General features: G+C 35.6%; 1 protein-coding gene across 3 annotated transcripts in view; it reads left to right on the top strand.

Annotated features, from left to right (window-relative positions):
• Positions 1–9,201: 9,201 nt before the first annotated feature.
• LOC129954135 (adiponectin receptor protein) overlaps positions 9,202–18,276 on the top strand; it is a 36,117-nt gene continuing 27,042 nt past the window's right edge. For 2 of the 3 annotated variants that reach the window (XR_008782641.1, XM_056067835.1), the window contains exons 1-2: positions 9,202–9,420; positions 10,105–10,530. Coding sequence is in view for 2 of the 3 variants with exons in the window: in XM_056067835.1 (XP_055923810.1) it covers positions 10,204–10,530 (327 nt within the window). In the remaining variant the exon portion in view is untranslated. Of the gene's footprint in view, positions 9,421–9,754; positions 9,893–10,104; positions 10,531–18,276 lie in introns of those variants that run through there. The other variant, XM_056067836.1, reaches the window with a different exon arrangement.

The following is an 18,276-nucleotide window of genomic DNA, read 5'->3' as shown; positions in this document are numbered from 1 at the left end:
GTAAGTTTTTACTAATTGTAAGCTAACATGTTTTATTGGGAATAACCGAATTAATGAAGGAGTGACTCTAAGAAAATGATTTTATAATCTGCATTTATGAAGACTTCTTCATTATTCGACTACTACGAAGATTTGAACGTTTGATTAAATACTTGTAGACTTTTTTGTATAAGGCTTTGTAAAAAATGGATGACAACCGTTTCCATAAAATCATCGTCCAAATCATCGAAAATGAACTTTCAACAATACACAGATGCAAACGATGCATACATAAGTAAAGAGAAATTTTATTTGTATGTAGTTAGGTACTTCTGATTGTTCCAACAAAAAAGAAATTTTCAATAATTTAATATGCGTTTTATTAAAATTGATTTAGACTATTTTTTGGTGTATGTGAAATTAATAAATGTAGTAAAATTTTGGTGGTAGCCTAAACAAAACTTAAATGCATTCTTTTACGCTTTGACAGGGATGCCAAAACTAGACATTGCTCTGTAGAGCTCTTCCCTATAGATGCTGTCATACACGGCTTTAAAATCGATAAAGAGATGGTGGGTATTGATTTGAAGCTCCTGGGTTTTTCCAAGATCTCCCGTAGTGTGAATGTTTGGTGGACTTTTCTGGTCTGAAGTCACACTGATAGGGAACTAGCAGGTTGTTGAAGTACCGTTCAGACGTTCACATAGTACGGCAGAGAAGATCTTATATGCAATGTTAAGGAGACTCATGCCTCTGTAGTTGGCGCAGTTTAGAGGGTCTCCTTTCTTATGTATCGGGCACACTATGCTGAGATTCCACTCATCGGGCATGCTTTCTTCCGACCAAATTTTGCAGATGAGTTGGTGCATGCTCCCTACCATAAGTCATCGCCTGCTGCTTTGAATAGTTCGGCGGTGATGCCGTCAGCTCCAGCAGCTTTGTTTGACTTAAGTTTAGATATAGCTATCTTCACTTCGTGAAGGTCGGGTAGGCGGAATTGTTGATCTGCGTCGCCGAGGTTGAGTGGTTCTATCTCCCTTACAGCGGAATTCGGTTCGTGGTCGCCGTTATATAATTTGGAGAAGTGATCTTTCCATATTCTCAGCATTGACTGCGGTTCTACTACGATGTTCCCTTGATCGTCTTTACAGGCTTCGGTTGGTACCCTTGGGAGGTTTTTTTACCTTTTGGTAAAATTTACGAACCTCATTCCTGTTGTGACATCCCTCTATCTCCTCGATCATGCGCTTCTCATGATCTCTTTTTTTCCATCTAAGAAGCCGGTGTTCCTCTCTCCTCTTCTGCTCGTAGAGCTTACGAGCAGCTCTAGTCCTTTTGTGGAGCGCCGTTTTGTATGCCTCTTGTTTCGCTGCGGGCGCTTGCCGGCATTCGTCGTCAAACCAGGGGTTTCGCTGTCGTTGCTGTTTTAAACCTAGCACTTCAGAGGCGGCATCTCTGATGGCTACAAGGCAATGTTGCCACTGGTTTTCAATGCTTAATGCAGGAAACATAGAACTCCTTAAGAGGTTATTAGAGACTCGATCGGAAAAGGACATGGCAGTCTCTTGCGATTGTAGCCGTCTAACGTCGAATCTTCTCACAGTACTTCCTTGTTTTCGCTTGGATCGGTATATCCGTAGACAACCTTGGCGGTAGTCGTCCGAGTCAATGTTAGCCTCTCGGAATGTTCGTATATCCTGTATACTGGAGAAGTGTCGTGTGTCGATCGCAATGTGGTCAATCTGGTTGACGGCTGATTGATCAGGAGATTTCCATGTCTCCTTGTGGATATTGAGATGTGTGAACTGCGTACTAGCTACCATAACGTCTCCCTCGCAGCGAAATCGATCAGCCTGAATCCGTTGTCGAAGGTGGTATAGTGCAGGCTGCATCTCTCGATTATGCCACCAAAGATGTCTTCTCTTCCTAGCTTAACATTAAAATCTCCTAAGATAATTTTAATGTCATAGCCAGGGCACTGCCCATTTGTCTTTTCCAAGAGCTCGAAGAATATGTCTTTGGTGTCTTCATCTTTTTCCTCTGTTGGGGCATGCGCGCATATTAGGCTTATGTTGGTGAATTTAGCCTTGATGCGGATTATCGTCATGCGCCCGGTCCATCCCAGCGCACTTCTTGGATGACGGTAATATCTGCCTTGCAGCAGTTTAGGGCTTCCGCTAATTGTTCGGCTGAACGTGGTTTGTTAAGGAACCTAACATTCCACGTTCGTTTGCGTGGGTTGCCAACAGTGAATCAGTCCGTATCCAAGGCTTTTTGGTGCTTCGCAATTAAAGGTATTTTTTAAGTTGCCAGGAAGTCACCCTGACGGCACAACCCCCAACCTGGAGAGCCAGATCCTTAGGAAGGGGAGCCGGATAAACCGCTCCTTACAGGCCTGGGCTCCGAATATGTCGAAGAAAACCTATAAGGTGTTCACTAAGTAGTTTAACCTTACTGGAACTGTAGACGCCACCGTTGATTCCATCTCGAGAATTCGTCCGCTGCCGTCTGAATAAGGAGAGGTGCCTTAGTGGAAACACCTCTCCCCCCTCACGAAGGAACAACATCTGCAAATAATAAAAACGTTCTACTGAAGTTCGGAGTCTGCAACCGCAACTAAAAGATCTCTATTTTTGCTGTATTTTATAACAAAAATAAAAATTAAAAATTCAATGCACTGCGTGATTGATCCGTGCTGTTAGGACGTTATAAGGATCTAAGATGCTAGCCTCCGGAGTTAAAAAGCCGATCCCACTGAGGAAAACCGTAATGAACTAGATAGATCTATAGCGGACATATTTGACGCATTACATTTTTGCATGACAAACAATAACGCTAAAAAATACTCCAAAGTCAAAAAGTAGATAAAATGTCTGGGAATTTGTAAAAAATGTGTTAACAGCATGTTATATTTTAATGCGATGCCCGGGCACGGGACGGAAATATCTTTGCCAATTTTTTTTTAAATTTCAAAGTATTAACATGGTACGATCTTATTTCAGAAACAAAAATAGAAGAAAAGAAACTTTATAAAAACAGAAACAGAAATAAATATTTGTGTTTTGTTTTAAGTTGCCGGGCCCATTATTTTGACATTAAAAATTTTCAAAATGAAATAAATATACATACTTAACGTATTAAATAAGAAAAGCGAAACAATTTATTATAACTCTCTTTCAATAGTTCAAAGTTGCCCAATTTTTCATTCAATATTAACAAAAATGTACGCCAATAATAATCAGGGGCCCAGATTGGCAAGCAGGCGATTTTAAATTTCCAGGCCCCTAAAAATAAGTGGGAATAGGTATGTTGATGATGAATAGAATATATAGAAAAAAAAACACTCTTCTCATTGCTTTCAATATTACGACGGGCTGAGAGTACTTATGAGATTCACAATACCGCTGGCACGGATAGTATTCCTTCTATTGTTCTAAAGAGGTGCTCTTCAAAGCTAGTAAAGCCACTGCATGAGCTTTACCATCTATCCTACTCTACAGATCTCTCTCCAAATCCAGCTGTCCCCAAAAAAGGTGAATCCTCCTCCCCTTCTTATTTTATAGTTAAATTAAACTTACGTTCATTCTTTCCAAGGTCATGTAAACGCAGATCAACTTTCAGGTTAAAACATATCTTGAAAAACGTAAGCTTCATAATGAACGGCATAGTGGCTTTCGTAGCAATAAGTGTACACTAGTAATCTCAAGTTTCATTTCACCTATCTGTGGAACTAATCTTTACATCATTTTGGAGTAAGCTAATTGATTACACTTGATTTGATAAAGTTTTACATCATTGTCTCTTATCGAAAATGCGTGCTTTTGGTCTCGATGAATTTCTTCTTTGTTTGGTCAGAAATTACTTTTCAGACCCTTGAATTCAAGTATTTTTGGACGCGTTGGTGTGGCTCAGGGCTTCGTTTTGTCTCTGACGCACTTCCTTACTTGTATAAAATTTCAAATCCACTTAATTTTTTCAATGATGACACTACCCTCAGTATTTTTAAATTTTTATTCTTGTCCTTGGGATGTGGACTACCAACGGTAACTTATGATAAACTCTTTAAATTCTGATCTTTGCAGCATCGGGAATTAAAAACCGTAGAGAATTCAATATACTGACTTCAAATAATGACTGTGATGTAATTGAACTAAAAAAACAGTTCGTAAGTTCTGTTTCTAACACAACTAATGGTGTTGCGTTTGACACAAACTTTGAAAGAAGTAATGAGCTTCTCTCAAGTTTCAGTTTTAAAAGAGTTTTTGAAGTTGAGGTATTTAAGGCCGTAAAAGACATAAAATCGGACGCTATTGGACTAGACAATATGCATCCTAAGTTTGTAAAAATTATTCTTACTTTTATATCTCCTTTCTTGACACAATTCTTCAATTCAATATTGACAAAGTCCTGTTACCCGGCACTATGGAAAGCTTCAAAAATATTGCCAATTCTTAAAAAGTCTAATTCGCAACAAAAAGAATACCGACCAATTTCTATCCTACCATTCATTTCAAAAGCGTTCGAAAAGATCGTTAGTCAGCAGATAACAGCATTTTTGGATACACGGAATTTAATTACACCGACGCAATCTGGCTTTAGACCGAAACACAGCTGTACGACAGCGCTTCTTAAGATAAGCGACGACATACGACAACAAATCGATAATAATAAAGTCACAACTCACGTTCTCCTTGATTTCTCTAAGGCGTTCGACACTGTTTCACATACAATTCTTCTGAAAAAACTGAATTCTTTCTTCTGCTTTGAAAACTCAGCCTTAACCCTCATAGCACAGTATCTAAGCCATCGAACTCAGGCTGTTTTTGCTAACTCTAGGCTGTCGGATTTCCTCCCTACCCCTAATGGTGTGCCCCAGGGATCGATTTTGGGACCACTCTTATTCACACTTTTCAATAATGACCTTCCATCTGTACTCAGGCATTGCAAAATTCATATGTATGCTGACGACGTTCAAATTCATTTGAGCTACAAAATCGGCATGGTTGAAGACGCAACTGCAAGAATAAATGAAGATTTGATGTGTATAAACCAGTGGTCCATTGAGAATCATCTTAAACTTAACCCTAAGAAATGTCAGGCAATCGTCATCAGTAACACTGCAATAGATACTTCTTATTTCCCTAGTATTGAACTTGAGGGGAAAACGTTAAGCTACGTTAGAACAGTTAAGAATCTTGGGATTGTTTTTAACCAGAAACTTACATGGGACGATCACTTGACTTGTGCCGTTGGTCGAATATATGCTGCTTTGCGGGTTTTATATATATCTGCCAGTTGTCTTCCAGTTTCAACAAAAATGACTATAGCAAAATCTCTTGTCCTACCCAATACTTTTCTATGGCAGTCCCATTTTCTGTGCCCTTGACAGCGCTAATAAACGAAAACTTCAAGTCGCGTTTAATAATGTTGTTCGCTTTATTTATGACTTGCGACGGTTCGATCATGTTTCGATGCAAGCAAGTAGTGTTTTCAACATGACCTTCAACAACTACATAAACTATCAAACTTTGACATTTCTTTTTAGACTTATTCATACTAGATCTCCTGAATATCTATACGAAAGGCTTAGGTTCCCAGTATCACAAAGAAGTAATGTTCTAATTGTCCCTTCTTTCAAATTCAGAAATTCAAAACAACAGTTCTTTGTACACGCTGTTGCCCTATGGAACTCCTTGCCTGCTAACCTGAGAGGAATACACAGCAGCACTCGTTTTGAGAGCAAAATAAAAATCACTTTGTCTTAGAATTTAAAAATGTATGTTATTTAATTTTTCATCATGACCATTTATCTAAAAATAAATTTTCTCTTAACTTCAAGCAAATAGTAAATTTAGCATACTAATTTGATTCCTCTTTTTAATTTGATAAAATTTAAATCTGAACATAATAAGTATTAAAAATAAGACCCTATGTTTTAAAATGCTTAATGATAATAAATACAAAATACAAATACAGGCAGGCCCGCTTCAATTGACGCATTGGAAGACAACATTGAAACATTTATTCGTGAGATACCGGCCGAAATGTTGGTAAGAGTATGTCAAAATTGGACAAAGTGGATGGACTTTTGAGGCGCAGTCAAGGTCAACATTTACATGAAATAATATTCAAACATTAATTTATATGGACCGTACTATCGATTCAAATAAAGATATTATGCATTTTTCTGAATTGTATGTGTTTTTTTTTTAAACTTTACTATAGCTTTTAAAAATCACCTTATACAAGTGGCTCTTGTATCACTGCAGCAATATATTTGAGTTTTCTGAGACGAACAAACACATTTTTCTTTTTTTCTGATCTAGCTTTAGTTTACAAAACAAACATACATACGTGCCATATCAGGGATGGTGCTTCAGCAACTTACTAAATACCTCTTAAATTTCAAACTTTAAACATGATTGCTGACAAATTTATAAAAATAATAGATGGCTATTTTATGCTGCAAATGGTAAGGTAGTGTAAACTGTTGAGATAATAAAAGCAGAAATGTTTGAAAAGTTAAGCAGCTCGAGCTAAAATTTTGCAAACTATTTTAGCCGATAGTACGCAGCCTTAAGAAAAATTGTATACATCGTTGAGCTGTCAAAATTTAACGGATTCGAGCTAAATTTAAATAGATTATTGAAGGTCTTAGCTAAAGGGGGTTTTAATGTTAAAACCCTCAAAAAACTCGCTTTAACAAATAAAAACTATATTTTGAATATAAAAACAATAACAATTGAAATTATTTGACAAAAAGAATTCAAAAACTACATATTAAATAAGGGTTTTGTAAAAATATGTCTCAAATTTTATTTCAATTGAGTTAGAAAAAAGAAATATTTTCTCTATTCATTTTGTGCTATGCTTTATTTAAATGGATATTGTAAAGTTATTTGTGAAAGAAGGTCTTTCGGAGCCGTAATTGAGAAAAAGAATCTGGCGATGCTTGTGAAGCCACATCGAACAACTTGTAACTTGAAGGATAGTTCACCAGAAACTCATTTTTTACATGTAAATCGTTCGTCTGTTAAAATTTAGTTCAGGTTTTTTTTTAAAGAAGCATTCGACTGAAACGCGCAATACAATACAGTTATTTGAATGTTGGTGTAGTTACGTGTATCATAGCAGGAACCAACTAATGCATTTTCGCAATCAATGTATGAAAGAGGAAACTAGTGAAATTGAGATGTAAGGTGGTTCTCTTCTCTCAGAATTTTTGGTTAGAGGAAAACATTGACCAAATTTTTCTCTTTCTTGCCTTTACAGAAAATTATTCAACGATTTAGTTAAATGTCCGCGCAGTTACCTATAATTCCTTGTAACACAAACTAAGGAATTGGTACGAGGTAATCGTCTAGTTGGTGTCAAAACACAAACTCAAAAGTTGCTCGAATGGGCGACAGAATGGTTTCTGAGGGCCGATTCCAGAGAGCGTGGCGGATCGCATTGAAAGCGAAAATTCAATTTCGACCGTCTTCGCTTTGGGAGAATTTTTTGAATTTAATTTTAATGGTTATACACACTTCAATATTATGTAACTTAAAACAACAAAAAAATTGAACTTTGTGAACGTGGAAGAAAGCGATCCTTCCATTTTTCCAGCTTAAATGTCAAATATTTCCAATCCATTTCCATGATATTTTCCAATTTTGCAGCTGACAAATAGCTGTTTCAAAAAATATGACATTTCCTTCCACTAAAACTAATTGTTTTTCTCTTAAAAAAGTATCTTAATGTTTGTAATTATATTTTAATATTATTGTTGGTTTCAAGTAAACAAAACTAATGGACTCCAAAAGTGTTTTTTTTTTTTAACGCAGAAAGAGAAGAAGCTAATTATTTAAATATTCAAAGAAAACTATTTAGAAGTGGGTCTTCGCCTCTTGATGTTCCCCCAAAGAGTGTGTATTTAATTATCTTATTCCAAATTGAATTTTTTTTAATGATTTTTGTTCAATAAGATTTATAAAATTGTTTCGACTATCGCGAGAAGCATTTGTGTACTTTTTTGAAGAAATCAAAGATGATTTCAAACGAGAAAACACTACCTCTTACCTTCAATACTCAAGCTTGCCGCTACATTGCGATTTTTAGCGGAATGTTCGTACCAAAAGAGCGTTGGGCAGGACTACCAAATAGCTATGGCTCAACCAACGGTATCGAAGGTTTTGAGTGAAACTCTGCACTTACTGGATAAGAAATTTTGCCCAAAACACATAACGTTTTCGTTTTTATTTTTTTATTTCGTTAAATATTCAACAAAAATAAGTAATTGATATCTTTAATTTTATATATTTAAAAAAACACAAATAAAACTTATTTTTGTTTACATTTTGTTGCAATCCGCCACTATCACGCCTGTCGCTTTCAAAGCCCACTAGAATAATGATATTTTGTTGGAAAGAATCGCTTTTGAGAATATAAAAACACAAATCAGCCATTAAGAGCGATCCGCCGCGCTTTCTGGAATCAGCCCTCTGCATGTGCGCGAACTCTCATATAAGTCTATAGGACTCAGTTTAGAAACCAAACAATTTCGAAATTAAAATTTGCATAGCTTTCAATCCTACTTTTTTGTAAATTGTTGTTTAGCTCACTTTAGAATTTGCACGCCTTTAACAATTTTTTGAATAGATAGTATGACGTACAAGCAGAGAGGAAAGATTTATTTTGAAGATTAGAAGAAATGAAATAATTTTTTACTTATTTTTGGTTCTATAGAAAAAGACTCTTTTCAAGAAATCCCCCGAATTCAGAATGAAAACTAGTCTGCAAGTACCAAATTGAGAGCCTCTGGAGCATAGCAATTTGTTTATCAGCAATAATTTTTTTTTTTTTTGGTATTTCGTGAGTATTAAAACAAAAGTTGAACCATCCTTTGTCCCTACTGGTCACATTGAATCTTTGGGATATTTAAGGCACACAAAACACTTTGAGTCCGAGCTTCGTCGTGTGTTACTTTAACCTTATAAATTTATAAATTGTATCGTTTAAGTTTCCGATTGGAGACTTCTCCCAATTACCAATCAAAAAAATAAAATAATAAATTGACACACCCTATACGAAAAACTAATAACACTACACGACCGACATAAGGTAATTTTCCATTACACATCTGTCAAAAGTTGGTTGTCATTTTTGACACAAGCAATGCAGTTCCTTTTCCAGTCGTCTTTTATTTTATTTGCCTTGCTTGTGCAGTAGAAGTAGAAAAGTCTTGAGAGCGCAGCGCGTTTGCTTTGTTAATTCGTAAAAAGAAAAGAAATTGTTTTCCCCCTTCTTGGAATAAAAAAATTAAACTTTTTATAATAAACAATTAAATAACTAATTGCGGAATTAGTGAATAAAAAAAGAAAGTTTAACCCTTATTGTTGTTGTTCTTATAGTTTTCTTTCCTTTGTGTTTCCCTTTTTTTACGTTTCAATAGAAACCCAGGTAAGTTCCTGTCTCCTCCGTGTTTTTCTTCCCTGTTGTGATTATTGAATTTTCCATCAATCCCAGTCCCAGATCTCAATCTCAACAAAAAACATTTATTATTTATAAAACTTTCCATTAACAAGTTACAAGCTTACGTAGGTCGTACGCAAATGAGAAGAGAACTTTAATTACACGATAAATGGAGACTAATTAAAGTGACTTAAACATTGACCACTCGTCACCTTTGTTAGGCGAAAGAAGAAAAAACATTACATTATGCAATCTATTCCTCGATGAAGCATACAAAAAAAAGAGTTATCGTTGTTTCTTTTTGTTCCTTTTCCACTTGATTGCCCTAAATATATGTGTTTTTGTTATTTCGAAAACTCTAGGCTCGGGGTTTAGGACATGAATTGCCTTAAAACACGGTGCCAAGTGCCAAGTACAATTTACACAAGTTGCCTGATATTATTCTCGGCTAATTCCAAAGGTCAAACGTTCTGATTAGATATTTATTTTATTATTTTTGCAAACATATAAGTAAACACCTCATGTCTGTTCATCTATCGTTGCGTCTTAATTAATTTTTGGCGTCTTACTTAAATAAAGTTCAATTCATTCAAATTATAAGTGTGTTTAGAAATTTAAGTTTTGAATGGTTCTTTTCTTTACTTTTCTCTTTTATTTTTATCCAATTTAAAGGAAGCAAACTGTTGTGTGGTGTTGCGACATTAAATCAACTCCAAAAGACATTTATATAAAACATTTAATTCCGAGAGAAGAAAAAAAACATTTATCATTATGGCCGATAAGTCTGAGGTGGAAGTAGCGGCTAATTTTCTGCCACGTACATCATCGGAGCCAGATTATGTTGATGCTAGGAGCGTTAGCAGTGAGTCGGACAAGATGATACCATTGCCTGAGTTGCCGGGACGCAGTGATGACGAGGATGATATATTCGAAGAAGTTCGTATGATTTTGCGACGACGACGCGGCTGGAATCCAGATGGATCGATTCTTTCCCATGATCTAGATCTGCTCGATGACGATGATGATTTGGTTGAGGAGGATGAGCCGGGATGTCCTTTGCCATCGACACCAGAAGATACACATCTTATTGAAGCTGAGGTGAGTTTTTGTTTGATATGCAAATTAATTAAAATTAAGACCATAATCTATAATTTGTCATAACAGCGTAGATTTTTTTTCGAAAATCGTTCGATAGGAATTTTTTTGTTGTTAGGTATTTGTTTTAAATTTGGCAGTGAATTTGCAATATTTTATGTTTAAAAATCTATGGCCAGACGACTTTAATTGGTTTGAGTTGATAACACATGTGGAAGATAGCAATTTGGTGATTATGGGTTTCTTTGCCTGAGTCATTAAGTGTTTTATTAAAAATTGTCTGCTTACTGCATAGGGACATAAATTAACGCACTGTTGTCATAGGGAACAAAATTAATTAAATTAATTGAATTCAGTGTTTAAATAAATGCTAAGTCAAAGGTTTGAGATACATAATTATGTAGAGACTCGGTTATTACTCCTCTAACTTCTTTTGGGAATATGATAGTAATTAGAAAACAAAAAGAGCGTGTGCTTACTTTAGCATAGAGACAAAACATTGTAAGGAATGATTGCCCTTGATACTAGGAAAACCGCTAATTTTGTAGTTTTGTTTTATAATTAAGGTTTTGTATACTTTTGATTGTATGCCAAAGCTGGGAGTGTTAGGGAAAATAGAAGGGGGTTAGAAAAGATATGGACATTAAAATTGAAACAATAAAAAATAAAAAATTAAAATCTTTATTGATTGAGATTTTTTTTGAAGTTTAGTCTTTATTTTCTTATTTTCTTTCTTTCAAATAAAATTATCTCCATCTAGCTCGGTCTCTAGCTCTAGATGTCTCTGATCCGCGGTCTTCCTCTACTGCCCTGTTCTGTGGGTGTAGATTCGAAGACTTTCCGCATTGGTTTCCCTGCGCTTTACGTGACCCAGCCATCTTAGTCGTTGGACTTTTACCCATCTGGCTAAGTCTACGTTGCTGTTCAGCCCGTACAGCTCGTCGTTCCATCATCTCCTTCACTTCCCTTAGATGCATACAGGACCGTAGATCACACGAAGAACTTTTCTCTCAAAACGACCCAAGGTGCTTTCATCCGCTTTTGCCATAGTCCATGCTTCTGCACCCTATAGAAGGACGATAATGATAAGGGTCTTATATAGCAACACTTTGGTCCCTCGAGAGAGGACTTTACCACTCAATTGCTTTCTTAGTCCAAAGAAACAGCGGTTAGCAAGAGATATTCTGCGTTTGATCTCAGCGCTGGTGTTGTTTTCTGCGTTTACAGCGGAGCCTAGGTAGACGAAGTCCTTGACTACCACAAAGTTACGTCTGTTCATTGTGATCGGTGTTGTGGGTATTTTCTTGAAGACAGCATGTACATTGTTTTGCTCTCATTAACCGTTAAACCCATTTTTGCCGCCTCATCCTCAATACTCACAAAAGCCCCATTGACATCACGTTGAGTTCTTTTGATTATGTCAATGTCATCAGCATATGCCAATAATTGGACAGAATTTTGAAAGATAGTGCCTCTAGTGTTGACGTGTGAGATCTGCACTATTCTTTTAAGTACGATGTTAAAAAAATATCAATACAGCGAGTCACCAAGAACCTTCTTGACATCGAAAGGTTCTGTTAAGTTGTTTCTAACCTTTATGGAGCATCGTGAATTCTCTTTGGTCACTCTGCACAAACGGACGAGTTTGGCAACGATGCCAAAACTAGACATGGCTCGTCCCTGTAGATGCTGTCATATGAGGCCTTGAAATCGATGAAAAGATGGTGGGTGACGATTTGGTGTTCTTGAGTTTTTTCCAGGATCTGCCGTAATGTGAATATTTGATCAACTGTGGACTTTCCTGGTCTAAAACCACACTGATAAGGACCTATCAGGTTGTTGACTATGGGCTTGGGACGTTCACATATTACGGCAGAGAAGATTTTATAGGCGATGTTAAGTAAACTGATTTTTCTATAGTTGGTGCTGTTTAGAGGGTCTCTCTTTTTTCAGGATTGGGCAAACAATATACTGAGGTTCCATTCATCGGGCTTGCTTTCTTCAGCCCATATCTTACAGATAAGTTGGTGCATGCTTCTAACTTATCTCCAGCTGCTTTAAAGAGTTCGGCATTAAAGCCATCTGCTTCAGCGGCTTTATTAGACTTCAGCTTAGATATTGCAATCTTTACTTCGTCTAAGTCGGGAGGACGGGATTGTTGGCTTTCGTAAATGTATTGGTCCAACGCCATATTAAGAACATTAACCCTAAAGTATGATAATGCCGCCAACATTCTTGACCGTTTTCTAGAGTATTTTGGATTAAGTTCTTTCAAAGGAAGCCTTCCAACGGTTTGTCTACCATTACTTCCGAAAACCGCGTTGTTATATTTTTTTCCTTAGAAATGCACCATTCTTGCGATGCAAGTCTTCTACGAACAACAAGTCTTCTACGAACACCTGTTTTTTAATTCCTTTGGAGTCCTGTAAGGGTCTTTTTTTAGGCGCAAATGATCTTTCAGTCGTCTCTTGGGGTTTGTTTCTCTTGGTTTCCCCAGCTGTTTTTTTGTCTCAATTGGTCAAATTGCTTTTGCAATCAACTTGAGAGATTTGCTCATTATTCTGGCTATTGCCCTTAATTCCTAGAACTAAGATGACAGCTTTCTTTTCTAGGGAAAAATGCTTACCGCGACCCATGTTTTTCTTAGAATTAAGTGTAAAATTATTAAAATAATTTAAATTTACTTCTTAAAGTGAACTTAAAAGTAAAACAAATATAAAAAAGTAATATTTTCAAAAATTTAAGCTCTGTGTTCCAATGGGTTTCTATTTTAATGTCCACCGAAACACAGCCTTACCTTACACAATCAACAAGCAAACAAAAACTAAAACCCATGTTATTTTGAATAAGAGAGTTTAACTTTTTTTTTGATAACGGTTAATTTTATTTCTAATGCATGTTGTTGTTTTTATTTGGTTTTACTCCTAGCAACTGTCTCTGTGTCTATTTTAATGTCCATATCTGTAAGGCTTTATACATTCTCCTAGTACGGCTTAAGAACGAAACTGTGTACGGTACGGACGAAATTGTTCTCAAAGGTTAAGTGTTGGGCATTTAACAAAGCGCTATTATTATGGTTTAATTGTTTAAGGAAGAAATGTAGATTGCTATTTCACTAGAGCATACTCCGTTTAAGTACGGTTAACAAAGGTTGGGAAAGAACTTTTTAGATGATGTTCGAGTGGCTTAATTCATAAAATTATATTATTGTCATTAATCATTTAAAAATCTCTAAGCTGCTGGAGTACAAGCTTAGAGATTTGAGTTATCCTCAAATTTTGGACGTATCCTTTCTGACCCATTCTAGAAATCGCTTTTAACGACTGGTTTTTATTTACTTGGTTGAAATATTTATTTGTAATGAAATGTGGCAAAACAAGATACATAACTTTTACGAAACAGTGTTGTACTGTTTCTCAAATAGCTGAATGATGTACAAAAATGCTTCAATGATTTTAGGAAACATTCATTTTCAGGCGGTCGATTCAAAAAATAAATTTAGGTCACGTTTCCATTTTTCCTAATCACGATTATTTTTAAATCGTGCACTTAAAGAGCGCTTTAAATTTGTTTAGAGTAAAATAATAAATGAAAAGGTGAGGGCTTTAAGGAAGACTCAACCGACATTTTTTTAGACTGAACAAATGTTAATGAGTGAAATACGTATTCCCTGGCATATACTATAATCCAAAGAGTTTGAATTGATTAGACCTGCCGTTGAATAGTATGCCATTTAAGTAAAAAAGACCACATCATGTTTTGAAAAGGAGGAAGATTTCCTTGTAATTTAAATCATTGAAAAAGTAATTTTTAGATGAAAGGTTGTGATTGAGCTTCGAGTAGATAATTCTGTTTTCATGGCTTCAACAAGTTAATTATTTCGATCTGCATATTCTTGTAGTTATATAATAATGTAAAAATCTTTTTCAAGTTGGTCCAAGTTTTAAAAATTCTATTGAAGATTTACTCCGTAGATTATAGCAAAGTTCTGCCATTTCATCAACCAACAGTTGTGCTTTTTTCATATACAAGATATTTTTCTGAGTGTGTGACGAATTTTCTTTTTACTCGTATATCACCTTAAAGCTTAATAGTGTAGGTTAGTATTTCCAATACCAATCGCTTGCCGCTAATATTTCGTGAAAAAGTTCATAACTTTCGAGTTCTCTGATTTAACGGTAGGTGCCTATGTTTCACAATACTTGGAAAGTCGGTATATCATTAGTTGCAGACTTTCAGTTGATTAAGCTAGAAAAACTATGTCGTCTTCATACAAATGGGTGTTAACATTTGTATCAGCGAATCGAATGTCACGAGGTTAGCAGAAAAAACTATGTCATTTCTGAAGAATGAAAATAGCAGTTTACTTAGCAGGCAACTTTGCTTAACTCAAGAGTCGGTGTTAAACTATTTGTACATTCCTTTCAAAGGTTGATGAATTTGGTAGATACACCTATTTGGTAAAGCTTATACATTAATATATTTTTATTAACAATCATCAAACGCAGCTTTAAGATCTATAAAGAACGAGAACACTTTCCTTTTCCTAACTTGAAAAGCCTTGATTATTGGCATCAAGCATTTCGTCAATTGTTGAATATTCTCTTTTGAGGATAGATTATAAAACTGTTATGTTTTCTATTTGCGTTAACCCTTTTTACCAGTCTACTTACAAGAAAGCCACAGATGTGCTTTAAGTTGGTCCAAGTTTGCTATTGTGTTCATAAAAGATATTCTACGGTAATTTTGGGATTGATTCATCAAATTTCTTGTAAATTGGGAATATAACTGCTTTTTTAAATGAATGAAGAACCGAAGTTGTTATATTTGGTGAAAATTTTTGTGAGTCATTTTTGAAGAACTCATATGGATGGTACGCCATCTTTATTTGGAGGTCTTTCAACGTATGCCCACGAACCTCTTCCACTGTAAAACACAATTTTGCTTTTTTTATTTTTAGCTTTGTTGAAGACAAGTTGTATTTCATGCAGAGTTATCTCAGAATCAACTATACATTTTAGATTTGATTTGTTTAAAAGTAACTGTTTGAAATGTGTAGATAGATCTTCTGCAGAGGTGTTAGCATCTATTATAAACTTTAAACTTTAAATTAATCCTAGATCTTGTTTGATCTGAAAATCATATTTCTTACACAAGAATAGTTTTCATACTCAGAGTTTACTCTAAGTACCATCGTTTTAATTCATCGCAGTAGCTTTTGTTTAAAAGTTTTGCAAAATTTTAAAGTTTGGCTGTTTTAAATGATTTTATACGCCTAAAATTCGAGATTTCTTACCTCGATGATATTGAATTCAACAAACCGCCAATAAATGACATCGAACAAATATTAAGGTATTCACAAAAACTAGACGCAAAAGCTTTTACAATCTGTCAATGATTCTCAAAAAAGTTTCCTTCAGATGAGTTCTGATACTAAACAGTGCCTCTAACCTTATTTCAACAGTTTTTTTTTGGCTCGTGGTAAATAAATAAACATGAATCTAAGTAATAAACTCTGATGTTTCTTAATAGTTCCACCTTTTGTAAAATAAGGTACTCGTCAATTAAAAGCTCATTGGATCTTCGAACTTTTTCGTTGGTTGCACTGTATATGGTTCGCACTGGGATCCTGTGCAACTGCACTTAAGTGCTTCAGTTACTGATTGGCGATTCTTAAAGCACACAGAGACGTTTTGTATCGACATTTGGGCCTTATGGTCTTTTAAAATTCTTACATATTTCACATATCTGCAACTCGGAAAGAAGTCTATTAGGAGTACAATTTGTCTATATTTGAATAAAGATTTCATTAGTTAGGGTTTGAAGTGCTAATCTTTTACCCCTCATATGATATATTTACTCGCACTTTATAAGGTCTCTCCAAAATTATGTCGTTAGTTTGGATCTTTTTTTGGTTGGTCTTCAGGGAAGCTTTGGCACTATCCAAGACAATGTTGGACTTCCTGGATTGGGAGATTTCTAATAAAAATTGTTTTTTTTTTTTCAACACCAACATCACGCATTGAATTTTATTCAACTTCTAAGTCCGTTTTTAGTTTCAGTTTAAATGTCAGGCTCATATGGTGCTCTGATGGTTTTAAAGGCAGTGTTTATTATTGTACAAAAATAATCAAACAATTCAACGAGATTGATTCAATAGCAATAAAATCCAACAAAAGATGTTTTTACTTATGTAAGTACTTTCAATCAAATATATTCATCTGTTTATTTGTTATAAACTTACACGTTGCCACCATAACCACTTGAGCAACGTAGAACAAGAATATGTTTTCCGGAAGGGTTTGACAGAAAGAGGAAAGTCAAGAACAAACAGAAATCATTTAGATTAAATGAATTTTTAAAGAATACAAATATGGACTTGAATGGTCTGAAAGGTGGATGGCTTGATTTCACAATTTAACGACTTCTTATAACAAATATCATCGTTGAAAAGGTTTTTATACAACAGAAGAAGCTTAAATAATTTTGTAGAGCATCCAAAGATTTAAAAGGCTTTTGCTAATGATCGTTCTGGCTGAGGGCCCAATCAAAAAAATAGATCAGTTGTCAGCAAACTACTTGGAACTTTATTCATTCGTTACTTTTTATTCTGTTGGTGGTAACTTCTGGTCTTCTTAAAGATCTTTTATTTTTCCGTACTTAAAGAGTTATGATAATCCTTAAAATATTTTTAGTTTAAAAGCTATTCCTATGTATGCTATGTAACAGGCATAGGAAAGGATTAAAGGGGATATACCTGTGCACCTGAGAAAAACAGTATGGCTGAAATTGAGCCTTAAAGAATACTGATGGCATTTCGGGTATGTCAAGTATTATGGCCCAACTAAAGGGTGATTTTTTTGAGGTTAGGATTTTCATGCATTAGTATTTGACAGATCACGCGGGATTTCAGACATGGTGTCAAAGAGAAAGATGCTCAGTATGCTTTGATATTTCATCATGAATAGACTTACTAACGAGCAACGCTTGCAAATCATTGAATTTTATTACCAAAATCAGTGTTCGGTTCGAAATGTGTTTCGCGCTTTACGTCCGATTTATGGTCTACATAATCGACCAAGTGAGCAAACAATTAATGCGATTGTGACCAAGTTTCGCACTCAGTTTACTTTATTGGACATTAAACCAACCACACGAATGCGTACAGTGCGTACAGAAGAGAATATTGCGTCTGTTTCTGAGAGTGTTGCTGAAGACCGTGAAATGTCGATTCGTCGCCGTTCGCAGCAATTGGGTTTGTGTTATTCGACCACATGAAAGATTTTACGCAAAGATCTTGGTGTAAAACCGTATAAAATACAGCTCGTGCAAGAACTGAAGCCGAACGATCTGCCACAACGTCGAATTTTCAGTGAATGGGCCCTAGAAAAGTTGGCAGAAAATCCGCTTTTTTATCGACAAATTTTGTTTAGCGATGAGGCTCATTTCTGGTTGAATGGCTACGTAAATAGACAAAATTGCCGCATTTGGAGTGAAGAGCAACCAGAAGCCGTTCAAGAACTGCCCATGCATCCCGAAAAATGCACTGTTTCGTGTGGTTTGTACGCTGGTGGAATCATTGGACCGTATTTTTTCAAAGATGCTGTTGGACACAACGTTACGGTGAATGGCGATTGCTATCGTTCAATGCTAACAAACTTTTTGTTGCCAAAAATGGAAGAACTGAACTTGGTTGACATGTGGTTTCAACAAGATGGCGCTACATGCCACACATCTCGCTCTATGGCC

This window comes from Eupeodes corollae, chromosome 1 (assembly GCF_945859685.1).
Source record: "Eupeodes corollae chromosome 1, idEupCoro1.1, whole genome shotgun sequence".
NCBI classification, from domain to species: Eukaryota; Metazoa; Arthropoda; class Insecta; order Diptera; family Syrphidae; genus Eupeodes; species Eupeodes corollae.
This window is presented reverse-complemented; position numbering and strand designations above follow the sequence as displayed.